The 13,429-nt window shown below is 44.9% G+C and overlaps 1 protein-coding gene across 1 annotated transcript in view; it reads right to left on the bottom strand.

Moving 5' to 3' along the window:
* LOC134614729 (G-protein coupled receptor 39-like) overlaps positions 1-12,885 on the bottom strand; it is a 43,833-nt gene extending 30,948 nt beyond the window's left edge. The window contains exon 1 of the mRNA XM_063458834.1: positions 11,731-12,885. Within this exon, the coding sequence (XP_063314904.1) occupies positions 11,731-12,508 (778 nt within the window). The 5' untranslated portion in view covers positions 12,509-12,885. The remainder of the gene's footprint in view (positions 1-11,730) is intronic.
* Positions 12,886-13,429: the final 544 nt, after the last annotated feature.

Raw genomic sequence — 13,429 nt, 5'->3', positions numbered from 1 at the left:
AATGTATAATAAACACAGGTTACTGGCTATGGGGAGGATAATGTATAATAAAAACAGGTTACTGGCTATGGGGGGATAATGTATAATAAACACAGGTTACTGGCTATAGGGGGGATAATGTATAATAAACACAGGTTACTGGCTATGGGGGGGATAATGTATAATAAGCACAGGTTACTGGCTATGGGAGGATAATGTATAATAAACACAGGTTACTGGCTATGGGAGGGATAATGTATAATAAACACAGGTTACTGGCTATGGGGGGGTAATATATAATAAACACGGGTTACTGGCTATGGAGGGATAATGAATAATAAACACAGGTTACTGGCTATGGGGGATAATGTATAATAAACACAGGTTACTGGCTATGGGGAGGATAATGTATAATAAAAACAGGTTACTGGCTATGGGGGGATAATGTATAATAAACACAGGTTACTGGCTATGGGAGGGATAATGTATAATAAACACAGGTTACTGGCTATGGGGGGATAATGTATAATAAACACAGGTTACTGGCTATGGAGGGATAATGTATAATAAACACAAGTTACTGGCTATGGGAGGATAATGTATAATGAACACAGGTTACTGGTAGTGATGTACCGAATGGCAAACATAGCGTGTTCGCGTTCGCCACGGCGGGCAAACATTTGCGCGGTTCGATCCGCCCCCTATTCGTCATCATTGAGTAAACTTTGACCCTGTGCTTCACAGTCAGCAGACACATTCCAGCCAATCAGCAGCAGACCCTCCCTTCCAGACCCTCCCACCTCCTGTACAGCATCCATTTTAGATTTATTCTGAAGCTGCATTCTTAGAGAGAGGAGGGAAAGTGTAGCTGCTGCTGATTTGATAGGGAAATGGATAGCTAGGCTAGTGTATTCAGTGTCCACTACAGTCCTGAAGGACTCATCTGATCTCTGCTGTAAGGACAGCACCCCAAAAAGCCCTTTTTAGGGCTAGAACATCAGTCTGCTTTTTTTTCCCTGTGTAATCTAATTGCAGTTGCCTGCCTGCCAGCTTCTGTGTCAGGCTCACAGTGGATACTGTGCCCACTTGCCCAGTGCCACCACTCATATCTGGTGTCACAATAGCTTGCATTTAACTATTTTTTTTTCACTGTAATAGATTGAATAGCAGTTAGTTGTCTGCAAGCGTCTGTGTGTCAGGCCTACAGCGTGTACTCTGCCAACCTCTGCCAGTGCACATTGCCACTCATATCTGGTGTCACAGTAGCGTGCATTTAAAAACAAAAAAACGTTTTGACTGTTATATAATAAAGTCAGTGTCCTTCATAAGTGTGTATCAAGCCTACAGTGTGTACTCTGCCAACCTCTGCCAGTGCACAGTGCCACTCATATCTGGTGTCACAATAGCTTGCATTTAAAAACAAAAAAGTTTTTGACTGTAATATAATAGCAGTCAGTGTCCTTCATAAGTGTGTGTCAGGCCTACAGCGTGTACTCTGCCAACCTCTGCCAGTGCACAGTGCCATTCTTATCTGGTGTCGCAATAGATTGCATTTAAAAACCCAAAAACTTTTTTCACTGTTTAGATTGAATAGCAGTTAGTTGTCTGCAAGTGGGTGTCAGGCCTACAGCGTGTACTCTGCCAACCTCTGCCAGTGCACAGTGCCACTCATATCTGGTGTCACAATAGCGTGCATTTAAAAACCCAAAAACGTTTTGACTGTAATATAATAGCAGTCAGTGTCCTTCATAAGTGTGTGTCAGGCCTACAGCGTGTACTCTGCCAACCTCTGCCAGTGCACAGTGCCACTCCTATCTGGTGTCGCAATAGATTGCATTTAAAAACAAAAAAACGTTTTTGACTGTAATCTAATAGCAGTCATTGTCCTTCAAGTGGGTGTCAGGCCTACAGCGTGTACTCTGCCAACCTCTGCCAGTGCACAGTGCACCTCAAATCTGGTGTCACAATAGCGTGCATTTAAAAACAAAAACATTTTTTTCACTGTTATAGATTGAATAGCAGTTAGTTGTATGCAAGTGGGTGTCAGGCCTACAGCGTGTACTCTGCCAACCTCTGCCAGTGCACATTGCCACTCATATCTGGTGTCACAATAGCGTGCATTTAAAACCAAAAATCTTTTTACACGGTTATAGATTGAATAGCAGTTAGTTGTCTTCAAGCGTGTGTGTCAGGCCTACAGCGTGTACTCTGCCAACCTCTGCCAGTGCACAGTTCCACTCATATCTGGTGTCACAATAGCGTGCATTTAAAAACCCAAAAACTTTTTTCACTGTTATAGATTGAATAGCAGTTAGTTGTCTTCAAGCGGGTGTGTCAGGCCTACAGCGTCTACTCTGCCAACCTCTGCCAGTGCACATTGCCACTCTTATCTGGTGTCACAATAGCGTGCATTTAAAAACCCAAAAACTTTTTTGACTGTAATATAATAGCAGTCAGTGTCCTTCATAAGTGTGTGTCAGGCCTACAGCGTGTACTCTGCCAGTGCCAAGTGCCACTCTTATCTGGTGTCGCAATAGATTGCATTTAAAAAACAAAAAACTTTTTTCACTGTTATAGATTGAATAGCAGTTAGTTGTCTGCAAGCGGGTGTCAGGCCTACAGCGTGTACTCTGCCAACCTCTGCCAGTGCACATTGCCACTCATATCTGGTGTCACAATAGCGTGCATTTAAAACCAAAAAATCTTTTTACACTGTTATAGATTGAATAGCAGTTAGTTGTCTTCAAGCGTGTGTGTCAGGCCTACAGCGTGTACTCTGCCAACCTCTGCCAGTGCACAGTGCCACTCATATCTGGTCTCACAATAGCGTGCATTTAAAAACCCAAAAACTTTTTTGACTGTAATATAATAGCAGTCAGTGTCCTTCATAAGTGTGTGTCAGGCCTACAGCGTGTACTCTGCCAGTGCCCAGTGCCACTCTTATCTGGTGTCGCAATAGATTGCATTTAAAAAACAAAAAACTTTTTTCACTGTTATAGATTGAATAGCAGTTAGTTGTCTTCAAGCGGGTGTGTCAGGCCTACAGCGTGTACTCTGCCTACCTCTGCCAGTGCACATTGCCACTCATAACTGGTGTCACAATAGCGTGCATTTAAAAACAAAAACATTTTTTTCACTGTTATAGATTGAATAGCAGTTAGTTGTCTTCAAGCGGGTGTGTCAGGCCTACAGCGTGTACTCTGCCTACCTCTGCCAGTGCACATTGCCACTCATATCTGGTGTCACAATAGCGTGCATTTAAAAACAAAAACATTTTTTTCACTGTTATAGATTGAATAGCAGTTAGTTGTCTTCAAGCGGGTGTGTCAGGCCTACAGCGTGTACTCTGCCAACCTCTGCCACGGCACAGTGCCACTCATATCTGGTCTCACAGTAGCTTGCACGCATAGTACCACTAATCCAAAAAAAAATGACAGGCAGAGGCAGGCCACCCCGCAGGGGCCATCGTGGTCGTGGTGCTGTGATTCCCTTTTGCCCTAGAATAATGCCCAGTTTTCAGAGGCCACGTACCCTGAACTTGAAAAGTTCTGAGGACATAGTTGACTGGCTAACACAGGACACCCAATCTTCTAAAGCTTCCGCTCGGAACCTTGACGCACCATCCTCCTCCAGCTTAGCTTCGGGCACCTCTCAAGATACCACTCACCCGCCTGCTGCCACCACCAACACTAGCACCACAGCCGCTTCACTTTATCTGTCAGAGGAGTTATTTACACATCCATTTGAAGAAATGAGTGATGCGCAACCATTATTGCCAGAGCATGTAGATAACAGGGATATGTCTCAGTCAGGCAGCATTACACACATGGACGTACGGTATGATGATGATGTTGTACCCGCTGCTGCTTCCTTTGCTGAGTTGTCAGATACAAGTGAAGCGGTTGATGATATCGATGCGTCCATGGATGTTACGTGGGTGCCCGCTCGGCAAGAAGAAGAGCAGGGCAAAAGTTCAGATGGGGAGACAGAGAGGAGGAGGAGACGAGTTGGAAGCAGGGGGAGGTCGTCGCAAGGAGCTAGTGGCACAGTCAGACAGCATGCATCGGCACCCGGGTCAGCCCGACAGCAACGCATGCTGTGTCCACCACCAGAATGCCGTCATTGCAGAGCTCAGCAGTGTGGAATTTTTTTTGTGTGTCTGCCTCTGACAACAGCGATGCCATTTGCAACCTGTACCAAAAGAAACTGAGTCGTGGGAAGTCCAACACCCACCTAGGTACAACTGCTTTGCGTAGGCACATGATCGCACATCACAATTGCCTATGGGATCAACACATGAGTACAAGCAGCACACAAACTCAAGGCCGCCATCCTCTTCCTGGTCCAGCATCTTCAGCCACATCAACCACTGCTGTCCTCCTTGCCTCTCTCAACCATCCGCCACTCCGTCTCTCGCCTTGAGCAATTCCCGCTCATCTGCCCACAGTCAGGTGTCTGTCAAGGACATGTTTGAGCGTAAGAAGCCAATGTCAGAAAGTCACCCCCTTGCCCGGCGTCTGACAGCTGGCTTGTCTGAACTATTAGCCCGCCAGCTTTTACCATACAAGCTGGTGGAGTCTGAGGCGTTCAAAAAGTTTGTAGCTATTGGGACACCGCAGTGGAAGGTACCCGGACGAAATTTCTTTTCACAAAAGGCAATCCCCAACCTGTACTCGATTGTGCAAAAGGAAGTAATGGCATGTCTGGCACACAGTGTTGGGGCAAGGGTCCATCTGACCACTGATACCTGGTCTGCAAAGCATGGTCAGGGCAGGTATATCACCTACACTGCGCATTGGGTAAACCTGCTGACGGCTGCCAAGCATGGAATGTGTGGTTCTGCAGAGGAGTTGGTGACACCTCCACGACTTGCAGGCAGGCCTGCTGCCACCTCCTCTACTCCTCCTACTCCATCCTCTTCCATAACATCCTCTTCTGCTGCTGCGTCTTGCTCCACATCAACGGCACCCCCCAGCTCCCCAGGTACTATTCCACATCCTGGATACGGCAGTGTCACGCCGTCTTGGGTTTGACTTGCTTGAAAGCAGAGACTCACACCAGACAAGCACTCCTGTCCGCCCTGAACGCACAGGTGGAAAAGTGGCTGACTCCGCAGCAACTGGAGATCGGCAAAGTGGTTTGTGACAACGGAACAAATTTGTTGGCGGCATTGAAGTTGGGCAAGTTGACACATGTGCCGTGCATGGCACATGTGTGTAATCTGATCGTACAACGCTTTGTGCATAAGTACACAGGCTTACAGGACGTCCTGAAGCAGCCCAGGAAGGTGTGTGGCCATTTCAGGCGTTCCTACACGGCCATGGCGCACTTTGCAGATATCCAGCGGCGAAACAACATGCCAGTGAGGCGCTTGATTTGCGACAGCCCTTCACGTTGGAATTCAACACTCCTAATGTTCGACCGCCTGCTCCAACAAGAAAAAGCCGTTAATGAATATTTGTATGACCGGGGTGCTAGGACAGCCTCTGGGGAGCTGGGATTTTTTTTGCCACGTTACTGGACGCTCATGCGCATTGCCTGTAGGTTCATGCGTCCTTTTGAGGAGGTGACAAACCTAGTCAGTGGCACCGAAGGCACCATCAGCGACATCAAACCATTTGTTTTCTTCCTGGAGCGTGCCCTGCGAAGAGTGCTAGATCAGGCCGTAGAGGAGCGTGAAGAGGAAGAGTTGTGGTCACCATCAGCACCAGAAACAGCCTTATCAGCATCGCTTGCTGGACCTGCGGCAATGCAGAAGAGGATTGTGAGGAAGAGGAGTCAGAGGAGGAATGTGGCTTTGAGGAGGAGGAGGAAGACCAACCACAACAGGCATCACAGGGTGCTCGTTGTTACCTATCTGGTATCCGAGGTATTGTCACTGAGAAGAGAAGTCGCCTAGGTCAAAAAAGTCTAGATTACCTCACCTTAAGATGAAGATGAATGAGGGATGGATCCCGAAGGGACTGACAGTGGGCGATACATTCAACTAAAAAAGGCCTGATGAGATGAGCTGCCTTGGGCTAAAAATGGTCCACAAGCTGCTGTATTTTAGCTCTGAATGCCGGTTGACTTGCGTGACTTATCCGCCACCAACTAGGGTTCAAGCCGCAATGTTTTAGGGCACTTTCTGCCTGGGAAACAAACATCTATTTTTCTGGCCACTGCTACAGCAGCGGCTGCTACAATACCTAATTTTTCAGGCATGTGTACATGCCTAATTTTTCGGGCCTCTGGTGCTGCACTGTGGCTTCAAAAACCAAACCCCAAAAAAGGCACATAACAGGGATTAAACTGATAGGAATAGTACTACTTAACACACCACTCCTATCTGGTGGCACATTAGATTGCACGCGCAGTGCCCCAAATTTGAAGTAGGAGGACCGACCAAGCATCTTTTTTCATCTCCCGGTTCATAAAATCGATGCCATATACACGTCCCCTGATAGGGCACTTAGACCCACTCTTTTTCTTGCACAGTGTTATTCCTAGCCAGCATCTGTGATGGGAAATCCGGCAGTCATCTAAACGTTTAGATTGAGCTTTAGCTTAGAACACCCTTGAAGGTGTTTAAGGAGATTAGGGCTAGTTTAGAGGATTCTTCTTAGACCTCTCTGAGTCTTTATAGCCCTTCTACCTATCCAGCATTTCTGGAAACTAGCTAAGAGAAAGGGTGTCTGTGTGTCTGTGATACATTTAACTTTTGACACTTTTTATAACAGCATCACTCCGGTCTCCATACTCTCTGCCTATACCGATCTATTTAGAGGGAATTTCCTTGCCCCTGGCAATATTATATAATAGGTAATAGTATTACCATTATTACACAATTAGCCACTATAGGGGAATGAGTATAGTATCCCTTTGTTATTTATAAATGATACAATAAAGACTTTGGGCCATTATTTAATTTACTTTAACAAAGGGTACTAACCACGGTATTAGGAAGCATTACTCTGCTTTCCGTTTCTCCCTCTATTATACACCTATGCTCACTAGGATTTGTAGGTATCACTTTATTATAGTTGTCTAACCTTTTCCTATGCCAGTTTTAGATCTCCTTCTTGGGAGATTTTTTCTTTTTTCAGTTTATTAGCATACCTGGGTACAAGCCCTCGGTGGGGCTGGCACCACCACCTGACCACATTTCCTCGTTTCTTCCACTCATACCGCTTTTTCCATCTTTGAAGGGGTTTGGAGAAACAAGGAAATAGTCCTCTACTCGTAACAGGGATTAAACTGATAAGAATAGACCCTACTTAACACACCTTATAATAACGCAGAGAGAGGAGTCTGAAGAAGAGGAGTCAGAGGAGGAAGGTGGCTTTGAGGAGGTGGAAGACCAAACACAGCAGGCGTCCCAGGGGGCTTGTTGTCACCTTTCGGGGACCCTTGGTGTTGTATGTGGCTGGGTGGAGGAAGAGACCTTCAATGACATCAGTGAGGACAAGGAACGGGACATGGCTAGCTTGGTATCCAACCTTGTGCAAATGGGGAGTTTGCGGTTGTGCAAATGGACTGTTTGCGGTTGTTTGCGGTGCGTTAAACGGGGAGTTTGGTCTGTCACTGTGAAGCGGGCGTAACCCTTACACTACATGATCCATACAACATCATACAGTAGGTCCCACCCCTCATTATTTTTATGACGACATCACTAGTTACTGGCTATGGGGGGATCATGTATAATAAACACAGGTTACTGGCTACGGGGAGGATAATGTATAATAAACACAGGTTACTGGCTATGGGGGGATAATGTATAATAAACACAGGTTACTGGTTGTGGGGGGGTAATGTACAATAAACACAGGTTACTGGTTGTGGGGGATAATGTATAATAAACACAGGTTACTGGCTATGGGGGGATAATGTATAATAAACACAGGTTACTGGCTATGGTTGGATAATGTATAATAAACACATGTTACTGGCTATGGGGGGATAATGTATAATAAACACAGGTTACTGGCTATGGGGGGATAATGTATAATAAACACAGGTTACTGGCTATGGGAGGATAATGTATAATAAACACAGGTTACTGGCTATGGGGGGGGTAATGTAAAATAAACACAGGTTACTGGCTATGGGAGGATAATGTATAATAAACACAGGTTACTGGCTATGGGAGGATAATGTATAATAAACACAGGTTACTGGCTATGGGGAGAATAATGTATAATAAACACAGGTTACTGGCTATGGGAGGATAATGTATAATAAACACAGGTTACTGGCTATGTGGAGGATAATGTATAATAAACACAGGTTACTGGCTATGGGGGGATAATGTATAATAAACACAGGTTACTGGTTGTGGGGGGATAATGTACAATAAACACAGGTTACTGGTTGTGGGGGATAATGTATAATAAACACAGGTTACTGGCTATGGGGGGATAATGTATAATAAACACAGGTTACTGGCTATGGGAGGGATAATGTATAATAAACACAGGTTACTGGCTATGGGGGGATAATGTATCATAAACACAGGTTACTGGCTATGGGGGATAATGTATAATAAACATAGGTTACTGGCTATGGGGGATAATGTATAATAAACACAGGTTACTGGCTATGGGGGGATAATGTATCATAAACACAGGTTACTGGCTATGGGGGATAATGTATAATAAACACAGGTTACTGGCTATGGAGGATAATGTATAATAAACCAAACACAAAAAAAATAAAAAAATTAATGCAGCTTCAGAATTAATCTAAATTGTATGCTGTCTAGGAGGTGGGAGGGTCTGGGAGGGAGGGTCTGCTGCTGATTGGCTAGAATGTGTCTGCTGACTGTGAGGTACAGGGTCAAAGATTACTCAATGATGACGAATAGGGGGCGGACCGAACATCGCATATGTTCGCCATCTGTGGCGAACGCGAACACGCTATGTTCGCCAGGAACTATTCACCAGCGAACCGTTTGGGACATCACTAATCATCAGACATAAGCGCCATCAGCCCTGTGTTGTTTTCACAAGCAGGGTTAGGGTTACTTAGCTATAGGTACTCCATATAAGACTTGCACTTTATTTTGGACTCATATTTAATTCTGGACTGTTATTCCTATTTGGACTTGCTATTGTATATTATGGATATTCCATCAAGGGTTACATATTAATTTGGATGATTGCATGCACTAACTATTTATTATGTAAATTCCATTATTTATATTTTATTTTAGCTCCTGGATACCCACACTATAGTTTATGGTGTATTTTTTTATACTACCAGGGCTGCCTTTAACGCGGGGCAAACAGGGCAGTTGCTACGGGCCCAGTTACTTCTGGGGGGCCCAAGGCATCTGCCCCGTGGGCCTCCTTGCCCTCAACAATTTATTTTATTCCCGCCAGGGCAGGGGCCCAGTCGGGCGCTGTGGCCCTTTAACAGCTCTACAGGGCCCCTTGCTTTTCAGCAGCCTGGGAGGAAGTGACAGACGCAAGTCACTTCCTCCCATAAAGAGAGCAACCAGGAGGGCAGGAAGAGCCACACGAGAGGGAGGAGAAGGCAATGAGGATGGGGGCTCCTTACTCCCATTAGTCTCAGGCACCACACTCGACCACAGGAAAGCCATCCTCCAGCAAAAGGTAGGAAACTGGAGAGTGGGTCTAAAAATGTAAATGTTATATGTGTGTAAGTATGTCTGTGTGTGTGTGTGTGCAAAGCATTGTTGAAGTTGCTTGACAGATAGGGATCTACATTTTGTCCAACCTTGCAATTGAGGGGCCCCATAAAATTCTGGCACTAGGGTTCTTTCTACTTTAGTTCTGCAATTGCGTTGGGGTGGAGGGCGTGATTGCATGCCGGGGATAGGGGGCGAGGGCAGAGTCCAGGGGGCACAAGCTAATACTTGCCCATGGTCCAAACAGTATTAAAGATGGCCCTGCATACTACACCACAAACACAAAATAAACAGATCTATTCAAACACACACTACACCACAAACAGCCCCCTCAACCAGAGGCATATCTAGAGACCACAGGGCCCCAGTGGTCTCTAGCGCGGCGCTCTGTTAGCTGGGAGGAAGTGACGACTCCCTCCCAGCTCTGACATCATCACTGGGGCCCAGTCGCGCTCTTAAAGCGCCGCAGCACTGACCGGCCCCAGGAAATCCACGTGCCACCTTCAATGTGGCCCTGGCGGTTGTTCTGCATGGCCGGGGCGGCACCAATATGCCTGCAGGCACCCCGGTGACAGGGCGGCCGGGCCCCCTCAAGTGACGGGCCCAGTCTCAGCTGCAAACCCTGCAACCGTGGTTCCGCCACTGCCCTCAACACATACACAATACCACAAGAAGACACAGTCACCATACTCTTTCTTTCTCCTGTCCTACTTTTGTATTCTGATATCCCAGTTATGGAGACACCAAAGAAATAGCACAATGAATTGTGAAATTTATTACAGTGGAATTCGGTGATACTGACATATAAAATGAATACCTATCTTCCTGTGTTTTATAGCTGTGGAGCTGTGAAGTTTTGTTGTACACTGCTATGCACATTATTGTGAGGTTTTTTTTTTTGCTATGGAGCTGTGATAACTTATACATACCACATATTACTGAGAAGGTCAAGTTTTTTTAGAGGAAAACCCAGAGCTCAAAAGCGATACAGCACACATTCATGTGTGGCATGAATGGGTGTCCAGAGACTCCAAAGTATTAACATTTATGTTTGTTTGTGGTGCTGATATATAAATTTAGCATGTTCATCCTATACTGGAATGGGAGAGGAGCCAATAATCCTTCGACTGGCCCTGATAATAGCATATTTTGCACATGCACGCATTTGCCTAAAGTATAATAGAAAAGATGTCCATTGACACTAAAGTAGAGTTTCAGATAACACTGAAAGAGTGTTGCTAGGTATGTCAATAGTTTCAAACATTTTGTATTGAATTTAGTCTGTTTTTTTAAAAATACCCATGAAATTCTCATGTTTTACTTAACTTTTTAAGATTTATTGCTATTCATGTTAGCTTGCCATGTATGCAATGCAATTAAAAGGTTACTGCAAGCATCATGACCTCTGCAGTGATTTGGTCATGGTGCCAGGAGTCTGTATGTGCAGTGTTTTGCTTTGTTTTCCGGCTGGCTAATACCAATTCTGTGCATATTCGTATACAAACGAATTGTATTCATTGGCTGAGAGTGATCAGCTGACACTCTTAGCCAATGAGTGGTGATGGGAATGGATGTACGTCATCAGAGGAGGAAGTATCCTCTGCACCCTGCGGAAACCCAGGTTAGAGAGCAAATTGTTGCAAAACAGTTTGCCCCATTACCGGAAAACAGAGCCAGAGTACTTCTGGCATTATAAGCACATAGCCGGCTTTAAGAGCTTAACCATGCTCAAGAGCCAACATTTTCCATTTCAGTGTAGAATTAAAGTTCATACAGTTATATCTAACTGCTAACCATCATATAAACAAGAAACTATTAGTGTGAAGTAAATACTTTAGAATTGCTTAGTGTGTATAAGTTATCTTTCTATTCAGTTTGCTTTTACAGAACCCTGCAATGTCGATCAGTACTGGCTCCGGATTATTCACAAAATGAATTTTGCTTATTTATGTGGTCTTTGGTAAGTGCCTGCTCTCCAAGGATGGAATGGACTAATGTATCCTATTTCTATATTCTGTATTATACAATTTACTAAAGGTTTAGGGCTTTCATATGTATCTGGATAAATATAACTACCGGTAGCTCAAGATGTTAGCTACTGGATGTCTGTCCATTGCACTTACCCAGCATTCTGGCATTTTGCTTACGGACTGCCATTGTCTGCTCACTGCAGAATCTTCCCAGCAGCTGTGTAGACCCACCAGGACCTGGTGCCGCTAAAAATTGTCCACTTCCCTCAAGTGCTCTCCTCATTTTCCAGCATGTTATACCCACAATAAACAGTGCGCCAAGATAGGTTAAAAAGGAAGCCCAGACACTGATTGTAAAGAGATCCCTCCAAGGGCTTAGTGGAGTGCATACCCACAATTCTTGAGGCTGACCTTCTATGACTTCTACGTGGATGACTTCCAAGCCCATGGTGAAGAGCATTGGGAGCCCGGCCAGAAGAGAAGCCAGCCAGAGCAAGCAAAGTCGAAGACGGACCCCTGAAGATTTCTGTAAGTGTAGGCTCATTGGCTGGCAGGTGGCACGGTGTCTGTCACAACTCAGAGATAACACATTTAGGATGGCAGCATAACAAAGTACCTCCCACAAGTAATAGAAGCCACGACAGCCAGTTGTGCCCAGGGGCCATGGGAATGGGTTCCAGATACTACAATACAGCTCTGCTGGAATACCAAGTGCTAGTTGAAGAATATCACAAGATGCCAAGCTACACATGTGGTGGCTAAGAGAGGCCTGCACACTGCGTCCACCTCGGATACCACGCAAAACACGAATCACCAGAGTGTTTCCAAGAATACCAGCTATAAGCAGCAGTGTATAAACCAGAGATATCACTGTCTTTGCATATGTGCTGAGCTTGATTGGTGCTTTGGGGGCTTCAGTCACTGGGGGCATTGGTCCAGTAAGGGAGTTACTGGAAAAAGAGACACTTTGAGGTTTCAAGTTTGTGGTCACTTTGTATGCGTCCTGGTCCTTCTTTGAGGTATGTGGTCAGCTTTTATGCTCTGTTCACTCGGTTTGATTTATGGTATGTTTGCAAGCTCTCTGGTTAATCTGTGAGGTATCTGGTCACTTAGCATGCTCTTGGGTCATACTATAAAGTCACTAGTCTGTTTTCAGATCACTGCAAATTGTATTTGGTCAGTTTAAAACCAGTTTAGGAAGTCTGATTGCTCTGTCCAGTCAGTGGGTGTTCTGACTCTCTGTCCACGCTAATGAGGAGGTATATTCTGTGACGGTTTATGAAGTTTATTTCACAAACTCTGAATTGAAGAGAATTTAAAGAAAGGGAAAAAAAAAAAGAATAAGAGAGCTGTTTTGGAAAAAATCTCCAACTCCGAGAAAATACCGTATGAGTGTTAAAAATTAGTTTTGCCAAATTTTGATATTTCCAGTCAATGTATTGTTTTCCTAATACATTTTTACAGTCTGCCTATCATTGATCTGTAACTGTCTTCTTAATTTTCCTTGTAGCTAATCCTTTGGAAGATGTGCGATATGCCTGTAGCTGAAGTTTTATCTGTCCAGTGGCATCATTATTTACATTTCCTGTAAGATACATCAGCCTGTTTCTCAAGCTTCGTTGTACTCCCTCCCAAGAGTCCGTGGTTGCTGTGCTCTGTAGATGCTGCCGTTGTTCTTTGCTGAGGTTTCTTTTGGGGCTCTATTCTTGTTGCTTTTTAAATTCCTTCTCTCTGTGGTTATATTTTCTCCAACAGTTCTCTGCTCTCCCTTAGTTGGGGTGGAGAGCAGCAGGATGTAAGTGTCAAGGGTGTCAAAATAAGTAGATGATCTTTGGGTCAAAGCACTCTCTGA

The sequence above is a fragment of the Pelobates fuscus genome, chromosome 6, assembly GCF_036172605.1.
Source record: "Pelobates fuscus isolate aPelFus1 chromosome 6, aPelFus1.pri, whole genome shotgun sequence".
Lineage (NCBI taxonomy): Eukaryota > Metazoa > Chordata > Amphibia > Anura > Pelobatidae > Pelobates > Pelobates fuscus.
The sequence above is the reverse complement of the archived record's forward strand: the minus strand, read 5'-3'. Positions and strand labels throughout refer to the sequence as shown.